The 12,012-nt window shown below is 30.2% G+C and overlaps 2 protein-coding genes and 1 long non-coding RNA gene across 6 annotated transcripts; all 3 read left to right on the plus strand.

The window, feature by feature from the left end:
- Positions 1 to 3,404: 3,404 nt before the first annotated feature.
- On the plus strand, positions 3,405 to 4,088 carry LOC120269172 (hydrophobic protein OSR8-like). Its single transcript, XM_039276498.1, has 2 exons — positions 3,405 to 3,558; positions 3,649 to 4,088. Exons 1-2 carry the CDS (start codon positions 3,466 to 3,468, stop codon positions 3,766 to 3,768), a joined length of 213 nt encoding a protein of 70 aa, XP_039132432.1. The 5' UTR covers positions 3,405 to 3,465; the 3' UTR covers positions 3,769 to 4,088.
- A 320-nt stretch (positions 4,089 to 4,408) lies between these two features.
- Positions 4,409 to 6,888, plus strand: LOC120268779. Of its 2 annotated transcripts, none has more exons than XR_005539018.1 (3): positions 4,409 to 4,847; positions 4,944 to 6,579; positions 6,666 to 6,888. It is a non-coding gene; the product is annotated as an uncharacterized LOC120268779 (long non-coding RNA). The 2 variants fall into 2 exon arrangements; XR_005539019.1 differs by having other exon boundaries at positions 4,944 to 6,371; positions 6,493 to 6,888.
- Positions 6,889 to 9,350: 2,462 nt separating this feature from the next.
- LOC120269280 (aquaporin NIP6-1-like) lies at positions 9,351 to 12,010 on the plus strand. 3 transcript variants are annotated; one of them, XM_039276611.1, is made up of 4 exons: positions 9,351 to 9,685; positions 10,170 to 10,364; positions 10,711 to 10,772; positions 11,598 to 12,010. In XM_039276611.1, the coding sequence occupies exons 1-4, from the start codon at positions 9,380 to 9,382 to the stop codon at positions 11,767 to 11,769; spliced, it is 735 nt and encodes a 244-aa protein (XP_039132545.1). In that variant the 5' UTR covers positions 9,351 to 9,379; the 3' UTR covers positions 11,770 to 12,010. The 3 variants fall into 3 exon arrangements, with proteins under 3 accessions (XP_039132545.1, XP_039132548.1, XP_039132549.1); XM_039276614.1 differs by having other exon boundaries at positions 10,230 to 10,364; XM_039276615.1 differs by lacking the exon at positions 10,711 to 10,772.
- The last annotated feature ends 2 nt before the right edge of the window (positions 12,011 to 12,012 follow it).

Here is a 12,012-nt window from a genome sequence, read left to right on the forward strand (position 1 = left end):
CACTATGTAATAAAATAGTATAACTGTGCTTATAAATATAATTACAATAAAAAAATATATTTCCACTAGACTTACAGCTATAAAAAAAATAAAAATAAATAATCAACTCAACTAAAACCTAATTAACCCTCGCTGCATCTCTTTAATTTTTACTATGTTTAATTATGGACGTTCTGCGAACATCCACAGTTTGTCTTTATATTTATATTTGTAAGTGTTACATGAAAATAAATAAATAAATAAAATTATATAAAAAAATTTGCTAAATATAAAACGAATAATTGTTAGTATACTTTCACAAAAATCACATTTACCTTTTTTATATTTTATTTATTTGTTTATTTAATTATTTATTTATGTGCTTGACGATCTGGATAAGCCACTACACATTTTTTTTTATTATTATTAGATCTCAATCATGCAGCAGAAAAATTGAATCATCGGCCTCTTATATGAAAGTCGAGTGTTTTACCACTAAGTTATTGTCGAGGTAACAAATTTTACTTATATACTACTATAAAATGTTTTTTATTTTTACTTGTATGACGTCATTGCTAAAAATCAATTTATAAAATTTATAATAATATAGATTCATCTTTTATTTTCCCTATTTTTTTATTCTTAAAATGAATCAAAAGAGGCTAATATAATATTTTTTTAATTCATAAAGACTGTAATTCGTCACTCTTGTATTAGTTGACTTTTTTGTCATATTGGTACATGATTGTAAACATGCTAAGCATGATCTAACCAGGTTTAGCTAAAGCTTTTCTTGAAATTTTAATAGTTTGGCACCATTGTAATTTTGCGAGTTTGAACCTGGCTCAATTTAAGTTTAAAATTAAAATGGAATATATTTACTTTTGACAAGTTAAAGACACTGGATTTAATTTGAAAGTAAAATCTCATTTATAACTTATTTTTTATTTTTTAAAACATGCAGTACAAATAATGTAATAACGTTAAGATTTATTTAGTTACGATGCACATTGAACGGTTCAAATTGATTGAACGGTTCGATCAAAATACTGTGCATCCCATTTTTCACTGTGTGACTATTCATAAACACAGTAATACTATTTATCTAATAGTGACGAACCGTTGAATTACGATCCAACGGTTGATAGCAACGTTCGTAGATTTCAAATCTACGAATGTGCTTAAATGATTGAAACTCTAATTACAAAATATATTTATATATTTCCTAGACATGTCTAACTCTGAAGATCAGATCGAAAATTGAGAGGGGTTCGATAAATATATAAGGCCCAATGATCGGACATTGGACAAAAAAAAAAAAGGCTCATTTTGAAAATGGACTGAGCTGGGTCGGGTTTAAATAAGTTTGAATTTTAATAATTATAGATTTAGCCTAGCCCAAATTTGATCAGACCCGACCCATGGACTGGTCTAATATTCCCACCTCACTGAAAGTGACTTGAAGCAAGCTCAGCTTGATATTAACTTCAAGTTGGATTTGGGCTTATACCAAACTAAGTTTGAGTTGCTCACTAATAACTTGATTAACTGATAATCCTAAAAAGATATATAATCAAATAATAAGAGTATATAAGTAAATATAATTTTTACATAGGTATGCAAGAAAAATAACCCAAAATTATAATTGAGGGGCCGGGTATATATGTCATTATCAGTTATACAAGGGCATATATTCTATGAAAGTTGATAATGAAGTTGTGAATAAATGATTCCAAGGAACATTATAGAGTTGATAAGATAAGATGTGTCCCTTCTTCATTAAAGCAGTATTATTAAAAACTTTGCATGATTTCATCATTTTTCTTTCCCCCTTTTTGGAACTTTATAAAAACCAAAATGATTAAATTCATGAATTTATATATTTTTTGTTTATTAAATTCAATCTGCTTTATTTAAAAATATATCCTTTTCAACAAGTAAATTATTAAAAATAAATCAATATAGTATTTTCAGTTATAATTAATCAAATAACAATGATGTAATTAAAAATACAATATTTTCACTTAATTTGTAATTTCATTAGATTTCACTGAGGGGTTTTTGGTTTGCTGCAAGTGAAATTATAATATAAGTGAAATCACATGTAAGTGAAAATTTTGTATTTTAAATTACATCATTGTTACTTGGTGTACTGTAATTAAAAATTCTGTATTTATTTTTTCATTGTTTTGATTTAATGTAACTTGAAAGATATGATCATCATTCAAATGAAATGGTAAGATTACCCCATTATCTACATTAACATTAGTTATTTAATATTATTTATAAAATATTTAATTATGTAATATGTTTTAATTTTATGCTTAAAAGTAATTAATTATTTAATTAATTAACTTTCACTATTTATCCCTAGTGTAAAAAAATTAATTAATTAATTTAACTGTTACTTATTAAATTTAAAATATGTAATATCCTTTAATTTGACACCCAAAAAAAATTAGTTTAGTTAACTTTCACTATCTATCATTAGCACTAATGTAAGAGAAATAAATAAATAAATAAATAAATAATTTGATGATCATTTATTAAAATAAAAATATATAATATTCTTTAATTTTATGCCTAAATTTTTTTTTGAAATTAAAATTAAATAAAAATTGGCTTTTAAAAATATAATATTAAATTAAATAAAACATAAATGACTATATGTTTAATTATGTTAACAATTGATCACCATACAAGCTTCCTGTGGAGAGTGAATAAGGATGATTATTAAAACAAATGTTTTATTTTATTTCAACCTACAACAAAATTTGTTATAAGTTGAAATGCTGTAAAAATACCCCAAAATGTAAAATATTTTACATGCAAAACTCATTTCACATCAAACCAAACGATATTTTTATTGTAAAATCAATTACATTACAGCTACTTACAGGTAACCAAACAACTCCTAAAATCAATAAATTATTGTTGTGTTAAAAAAAATAACATAAAAAAATATACATTGAATAATTTGATAAGACTTTTTATTAAAATATAAAATAATCCTAATATATTTATTTATCCACAAACATGTATTAAAAAAATAAATTTTGAGATAACTTTATTTAGCTCCATTAAAATTTAAATCATCTCAATTTATTCATCAATTCACAAAATTTATAAAATAAAACATCCATAGTTAACCAATAAAATAATACCTCCTTTTTGAGTCCTAGAATCATACAAATTTATTATATAACAATTAAATTTAAAACTAAAAATAATCTATTAAACAACCAAAATTCAAATTTCACATTAATCACATCATCAACAAGGAACATAATTATTTTGTTTTCAAAAATAAACATTTTCTATAATATTCAGGGACACAAACTGAATATTGTGTTATATCCAGGGACTAATTGTGACTTTCACAAATAAATATAATAAATATAAATCCTTTTCGAGAGGAGAAAAAAAAAAGCACAACTTTGACTCAAATCGGAGAAGAAGAAGAAGAAGAAGAGGACTACGAAATCCATGGATTCCAATCCGTGCTGCGCTTTCCTAGAGATCCTCCTCGCCATCGTCCTCCCTCCTCTCGGCGTCTTCTTGCACTACGGCTGCTGCAGCGTAAGAATCTCCCAAATTTCTACCTTTTATGGTGCTTCTCGTACTCTCTGATTCACTGTATCTGTGGTGTTTTCCTTGTAATTCATGCAGCTAGAGTTCTGCATCTGTTTGCTGCTCACCATCCTTGGCTATGTCCCTGGCATCATCTATGCCATCTATGTTCTTGTCGCCACCGACCGCCGCCGCGAGTATTATGAGCCCCTTGCTTGATTTGGTGTGGTGGACCTCCTCCTCCTCTTCATGTTTGCTTCTCAAAGTCTTGTGCTTTTAGATCTGAATGAATTTGGGGTTGAGGTTTGGTTCATTGTCATGTTGAGTAAATAGATCTTGCAATGGATTATGGTTTGGTATTAAGTTGATGCTTATCTTGTGAATCTAAAGTTTGTTTCTATTATTGTCTGATTGATTGTTGTGTTCGGAATCAGAAATACTTTTATTGTGCTTTGGAATTGGGCGTTGTTCATTGTCATCCAGGATGTCTGGCTTTTGTATGTTTCCAATGCAGTGAATTATCATCTTGTGAACCCAAAGTTTGAGTTTTTATTTATTTTTTTTCCTTTTAGAAATGCGAATCCACGTTTAAGCATGTTGGGAATCCAATTAGTACACAGTGAATTGTGTTCTGGAGTCTGGATTTGAGTATATACTTTTAGCTTTTTCTTATCTTTTGCAACTGAAGCTTTCTTTTCCCTCTAATCTTTTATTTTGATGTGAATTTAGGTTTTAGCATGATGGGAATCCATACCATGGCATAAGGATGTTTATTAACACCTTGATTTGATTTGATTTGATTTGATTTGATTTGATTTTTGAGTTTGAAAATTAATTAAATTTCATGTTGGGAATTAAAATTAGGTTACCAATATAATAACTAAAGCTTTGGAATTCAGCACTGATTCTAAATTTTTAGTGTAGGTTTATATTGTGAATGTAAATTATGTAGTTTGCTTCCTCTAAGTGGATTGGAGCCTTGCCTTTATGATAATTTGGATGATTCACTATGAGTTTCAGGCTATCGCTTATGTAATGTGCTCACTTCTGTTTATTTATATTTGCTTTAAGTTGGTGGATTGGTTTATAGAAAGTCAGTTGATTTGAAAGCAAATTTAATGACAGAATTTTACTTTTATGTCCTTTCATCAATAATCTTCCTTTCCTTGTATTTGCTCTCAATCCAAACATACTAAATCCAAAATCGAATTCCTTGAAAACAGCAAGAATCATCCTGTGTTGAAATGTTGCTTTCTCGATTGATTTTGGGAAGACACTCGCAACTATTTCCTTGACAGGTGATTGGTTTAAAGCAAATGAAAGAAAATGTGTTGATGAAAATTTTATTTTCCTTATTTATTTATTTATTTATTCCTCAATTCAACACGCTAAAGATCTCCATCAATGGAATGAGAGCCAAGAATCTGTCTCACAGTGAAAATTAGTGGGGGACATGGAACCTGATGGCTCTTTTCAGGTAAGTTAATTTTAGCTTTAAATACCTTTTGTCTTTGTACAATGTGCTGAGGACTCAATGAACAGAAGGTTTATTTTTATTTTAACAATAGCATGCCCTTTTGAATTCTTTGGAACAGATAATCCATTGAGTACTTAAATCCCTCCTTTTTTGTGTTCTATATCTAAGTACCTTGTACAGGGAGATACAAAGAATCTGTGCATCACCCAATTTATTTCTTTCTCCTTTTGCCAAAATTTAGTTTACCAATGCTGATTCTCATTATGCCGATGATGGAAACACATTAATTGTATATTTATATCACAAGAGTCTATGTATTTAGTCGATATCGAATTGAAGCAACTATTTATTTAATTTATGGTATAGACTTATTATAAATGTATGAATTTGCTTTCAATGAGTGTAGGAATTCATCATCCTTAAAGATGAAACACCTCTTTATCACCCATGGAGTCTCTTCCTTGCGTTGCTCCTCACGATGAGTACTTTGTTCAATGGCTGCTCTATGTTCTTGGAATTTATGTTTCTTATTATAAACTGGCATGAATATCGTTTTTTGAGGGCAGGCACCAGTTTTGGTACATGGTGGTTGTACAAAGAGTGTGTGCTATCAAAAATTTATGCCAGACAACATGCGAAACTGCATTCCCCAATTGTCGTCCTGTAATAGGCAATTGTATTGTTGCCATTACTGGGGCAGCCTGCTCCTGCTCATTCAACTGCTGAGTGGCATGAATAGTAGTATAATTATCTTTCACTGTAAAAAGACCTTGTTGAGTTCTCTTGATTCTTTGAAATCCTATACAATTATGTTTTGAATTGCCAGCATGTCGGCGAAATAAGAATGCTCACAGTTTTTATCACTGGTGATGATGATCATCTTGCTTATAATTGTTTTGTTCTTAAGCTTTAGTGAGCGTGCTCTTATACTGCTTATTATCAGATTATTGCCACTTTGATGATGCTCCAAAAGCATATAGTGATTAAAAAAAAACTCAGATCAAGTTATCCTGCCATTGGCTTCTCTATTGTCAATTTAACTGAGACCCCCTGTAGTTAATGGGTTGAAGATAGCATGTATTCGGATATCCAATGACTTGCTTGATTTCATTGTAACTGGTTGATAAAATCTGGAAAGAGATCCTGTCAATAAGAAAAGTGTTAGCGGATACCATGTGAGGAAATCAAAGGAGAATATTAAATATTACCTTGTATAATTCGTTGTATTTGACAATGTTCTAATTTATTTATTTATTTATTTTTTTATGGACATTACTGACGATTGACAAGAGATTCATCTCACAGGAGATTTTTATGAACTCGGTCTATCTAGACCGAGCACATAGTGAGTGGCTTTAATTTTGATAATTCTCTGTAATATTGTCCAAAATTTTCTTTGAAATGCATCAGTATCACTCTACAAATCCTCTGTGTATCTTGATTTTTTGAAGTATGGATTGTAACAGACCAAATGAAGGTCTCGGGCATCATCGTTGGAGTCATCTTTTGTTGTCTTGCTTTTATCTGCACGTGCAGAGTAACAGGCTTGAAATGTCATCCTTTCATATTTCTTTTTTTCATGCTGATGATTTTGAAGTTATGTTTCAGCATTTTTGAAGATGAATTAATGCGGTTGCAGGTGAGGCAGCCGATGTGAATGAATGTGTTAGAATGTGTTAGAATGTTAGGCTGCAAACAAAATTTATGCCAGACACAATGCAAGCCTTCCAAATGCCCTGTTCAGTTTCGGCCTCGTGCATAGACGTTGGCCATTGTAAGTGAACTCTCAATTGCTAATAACTATGCCCGTTGCTCACTGTATGTTTAATAAAAGGTATCTGTAATCTTCTGTTGTTTCTTCACTGCTGTGTTTGGATTGATATTTGATAATTGAAATACTTCTTTTTTCTGAGATTTTACACTGATTTGAATGAGTATCAATGTCTAAACTATTTAACTGTATGAAACTGTGCATCAATAAAGGAATCATTATTAATTGATCTAAATCTTCTTCTTCTTCTTCTTCTTCTTCTTCTTTTTTTGTGAAAAGTTTCAGTAATTTGAGAAGAGTGTAAGGAAGAAAAGATACCCTTATTAGTAATCTTTAGAAAGTTTCAGTGATTTGAGAAGAGTACATGCATCAATGATTGAGAAACTTTAAGAAAAGGAAGCAAGCATTATCTATCAATGATTGAATTGCCGCTTTATTTCTGAAATGTTTCAATGATTTGAGAAGAGTATCAATGTCTATACAATGTTGATCAATATTGACAAACTTGAAGTAATCATTATAGCTAATCTAAGTATCACTGTTTTCTGAAAAGTTTCAGTGATTTGAGAAGAGTAACAATGTCTATACTATATAATTGCAGTAAAACCATGGATTGGTGGGTGATAAGCTTGAATGAAAGAAAGGAAACAATTGTCAGTATAATCAAAATATTTATATAATTTTTCTGAAAAGTTTCAGTAATTTGAGAACAATATCAATGTCCCCAAACTATACAAACATGGTAAAAATGCTTTGATAGTTGAGAAGTTTGAATGAAAGAGCAGAAACTCTTGTCAGTGATAGAAATGCTCATTTTCTTTATCCTGGAAAGTTTCGGTAATTCAAGAGATGAGTATCAATGTCTCTAGATCATTTAAATGCAGTAAAAAGCATTGATACTGGAGAAGCTTGAATCAAATACTTTTTGAGAACAGTACCAACATCTGAACTATATATCTTCAGTAAACCATGAGTCAATGCTTGCAAATCTTCGATACAGAAATAGTGAAACGTGTCACTGATCCGAGAAGAGTATCAATCTCGAAAGTATATAACTGCAGTAAACGATGCAGCAATGCTTGCGAATCTTCAATGATCAAAAGTGCTTATTTTTTGTTTTATTATGCTTATTCTTTTTTGCTGAAAAGTTTCAGTGATTCGATAAGAGAATCGATCTGAAAACTGTTTAACTGCAGTAAAATCATGGATGAATGAGAAGCTCTGAAGTATCTTGATCTTTCAATCTGATCTTGTTTTTATGCCATTCTGGTCTATGTTGCATTTGTAGCTCTAGGCTTTGAGCATATGATGCTCATCTTTAATACCAATTCAGACTAGAGCTTTGTCTTCTGCCATTCTTTTCTCCAATAAAAAGATTCATGACTTTGATTATGTAAAACAAAAACAAAACCGATCTTTTATTTGATTCCAATTACTTTCTGTATTATTATCTTTATTTTCCGTATTCGGCTCGAGGTTTATAAAGATGATAATGTAGTTCTTTATGTTGTATCTTATGTTTGATTTTGATACTTTACCACTTTGAACTTTTTGTTGATTGTCAAATAGTCCCTCTTTTTAGACACAGTTATATTTTCCTCCATACCGAACGGATAATTACATATATACCCATATGACACCGACCTATTTACATATCCTCTCTTTGGATCTAGATTGCACTAATTAATAAAGTATCAAAGAGTCAAATTTACCCCGTCATATATTGAAATAACATTCTTGTTACATATATATATATATATATATTAAGAGGGCTTGTTTCTAAACGAAGGTTGATATTTTAGTCATTGGATTGGAATCTAATGGTTGCAAATTATCTCTCAATCTCAATAGTGCATTTATACAGCGTTTTGCAATAATGATTTGAACAGTGCTGTAAAATAGAATGCACAATGCTATAAACAGTTATACAATATAAAGTAGGATATACAGTACTTTGATCTGAATTACCTAATCATAATTGTTATATTAACTCCGCCAATCACAAAACTTTTTATAAAAATCAACATCACAGTCACTCGGGCAATTACAGACGTCCAACTCTCTCACACTATAACTATACATTCTCACTGCAAATATATGATATCATTACTACTTATTTTATTATTATTATACTGATTTGTGTCTGTGTCTCTATTTCTATTTTTTCACAACCAGACGTTGGTTCCATCCGCAGTTGACGAATTCCCTCTATTTATTTTTCTTTATTTTTTTCTTTATATTAAAAAAGGTGTTTATATGAAGAACAAAGCATATGCCATTCTCCCTTTCAATGCAATTCAAAAAGGCTACTCCTACAGAATAGAATTTGCCTACACTTATATATTTATATATATATATATATATTTAAAAGCATCCTTCCACAAAATATCATTGTTTGCAAACAACCCTAAATGATCAACAAGAGCATAAAATGACCGTTTTACCCTTATCGGAATATTATACATAATTTTTATCAGAGGGCAATATTAGTACATTTCTCCATATTATATATATATATATATATATACCATAACACCAACCAACTCTCTTATAGCACAAGCCTTAAGATCTCCGGCCACACAATGGCAGACCCTGAGCAGAGTGGTGGTGGTGATGTGAAGAACTCCGGCGATGTTGATAGCGCCGGAGTTCTTATTCGGAAGATCGCCGCTGAGTTCATCGGCACTCTCATCCTTGTCTTCATGAGCACTGCCGGAGCCATAGTTGATGAGAAGACTGACGGCGCCGTCACGTTCGTTGGCGTCGCCGCTTGCACCGGTCTCGCTGTCATGATTGTTGTCATGGCCATTGGACATATCTCCGGTGGTCATGTCAATCCGGCCGTCACCGTCGCCGCCGCCACTCTCCGGCAGCTCCCTTGGAGGCAGGTACGTAAACATTGTTGTTGTTGTTGTTGTTGTTCATGCATGCATGGTTTTAACTTGTTGTACGTAGAGAAATAAACAATTAGAGAAGAAAATTGTAGTATTATTATACTAATTTTTTAGGGTATAAATTATATTGAAATTCGTTGATATTGAGATTTATTTATATTTATATTTTTATTTTTTTATTTTTTTATTTTTTTGATTAATATGAGCTATTAGTTTGAATTTGGAAAAATTTTAATAAGATGAAAAATAAATGGTAATTAATTTGTATTGATGGAAGCTAAACAAAATTATTTACAAAAATATATATATATATATATATGCTATTTAATATTTTTAAACTATATAAATAAAAACAGTAAATATATGAACAAAAAAAAACTTTAATCCATACTAAGTAGTAAAATGAATGAAGGTTAATTAATTATCAAATATTGAATATATATATATATATATATTTATTTTGATGCATAAAATGAAGGTACCAATGTACATAGGAGCTCAATTAACAGCATCTATTTGTGCTGGACTTGCACTGAAGATAATTTTTCAACCGGCGGTGAGCGGAGGAGTGACAATTCCAACCGGCGGTGATCTTGAAGCTTTCTTCTTGGAATTCATCATCAGTTTTAATTTGATGTTTGTCATCACTAGTCTTGCCTTTGATGCTAAAGCCGTAAGATTGTTATTATTATTATTATTATTTTAAATTTATTTATTTTACCAAAGAGTTGATATATAAACTTATCGGTAATGGTTCCACTGAGAAAGACATACATACATTGTGAGAATTCATTATTCGAGATCAAAATACGTTGAATACAATAGTGGCAAGGATCCTTAGTTGTAGGAGCAGACTTATAGCTTTATCTTTGTTTTGGTCAGGTGAGGATGCATGAGTAAGCTGTCATTGTTTTTTCTTTGCGCACGTTTGGAATTGCGCTTGCTACATTTGTAAAAAAATAAAAAATAAAAATTATTTTATTTTATTTTTTATATTTTAAATTTAATAATTTGTGTAGGTTGGCGAACTCGTTGGTATTGGTGTTGGTGCCACAGTAGGCCTAAATGTTCTCATTGCCGGGTTTGTATGATCACCATTTGTTTTTGAGTTTCCATTTATGTATAATTTCTCCCCTAAAAATTAAAAAAATTTCATATATATATATCATTTTGTAAATTTTTTTCTTGTTGGTGTGTGTGCTTATGTGCTTGGCACAAGTATAGTGTCTCAAGTTCACAACTATATATGTCACAAACATATAGTACATATAGTTATGATATATGGTTAATTATGATATATAGTTATGAGTTTTTCTCTGTTAGATTTTTTTTGTGTTTTGAAGTGAACGTTCATATCTTGACTAGCTAATTTTGGGTGTACATGGATTTGTCTTTTAATTGATTTATCCTTTAGAGTGAGGGTTTACAACCTAACATATAGTACTGTAGTATTGTGCCCGTATTGAGTCTCCCGAGATTGTGCAAGCTTGTGGGTTGCACAATCCTGTTGACATCTTAAATCAAAGTTATTAGAACCGGATTGAACTGACTGTTTGACGGATTGAATCGGTGTTGGAACCGGTCTGATTTTTCAATTAAATTGAAATTACAATTCAACCGGTAAAAATCAGGTAGTTTTTAAATGAACTAATAGCAGTTATTTTTAAAATAAACTGTTTTTTTAGATAATCATGAATGTTATATTAAATTAAAATATTTAAATTGATTTAGTAATTAAATTGATTTAACACTTTAAACAGTTCAATGTCCTGTCTGGTTCTAACAACTATGTTCTGAATATTAATCAATGATTAATATCGTCAATGTAAGATAGATATTACGGTTAATCAGTTTGACACCATAAAATATTTCTCAATAATTTAATTATAATATATATGATTTACAGGAAAACAAGTGGAGCTTCAATGAATCCAGCAAGAACTTTAGGACCGGCCATCTTCTCAAACAACTTCAAAGCAATTTGGGTGTATTTCATTGCTCCACCATTTGGTGCTCTCATCGGTGCTCACACATACTCTTCCATCAAGTTATCCCCCCAAAAAAATAATAAATATTAATCAATAAATTCAATCTATATATATATCATAATAATAAAATTTTAATACTATTTTATTGTACCATTTTTTTTTACTAAATAAACAAACCACCGTGAGCTTTGTAAGTATGTATTGAATGTACTACTGGCCGGTTCTTATCTTGTGCATGAGAAACTCACTGTCTATGTCTCTATTTAATATGTTTCAGATAGAGTTTAAATATGTGTTTATTACAAGATTTGATGTATAAATTTTATGTGTATG

Source organism: Dioscorea cayenensis, chromosome 9 (assembly GCF_009730915.1).
Source record: "Dioscorea cayenensis subsp. rotundata cultivar TDr96_F1 chromosome 9, TDr96_F1_v2_PseudoChromosome.rev07_lg8_w22 25.fasta, whole genome shotgun sequence".
NCBI lineage: Eukaryota > Viridiplantae > Streptophyta > Magnoliopsida > Dioscoreales > Dioscoreaceae > Dioscorea > Dioscorea cayenensis.

Coding starts and splice junctions, on each gene's coding strand:
- LOC120269172 (XM_039276498.1), top strand. CDS start 3,466: ATGGATTCCAATCCGTGCTGCGCTTTCCTAGAGATCCTCCTCGCCATC. Junction 3,559..3,648: donor TGCACTACGGCTGCTGCAGC/GTAAGAATCTCC, acceptor TAATTCATGCAG/CTAGAGTTCTGCATCTGTTT.
- LOC120269280 (XM_039276611.1), top strand. CDS start 9,380: ATGGCAGACCCTGAGCAGAGTGGTGGTGGTGATGTGAAGAACTCCGGC. Junction 9,686..10,169: donor GGCAGCTCCCTTGGAGGCAG/GTACGTAAACAT, acceptor CATAAAATGAAG/GTACCAATGTACATAGGAGC. Junction 10,365..10,710: donor TTGCCTTTGATGCTAAAGCC/GTAAGATTGTTA, acceptor TAATTTGTGTAG/GTTGGCGAACTCGTTGGTAT.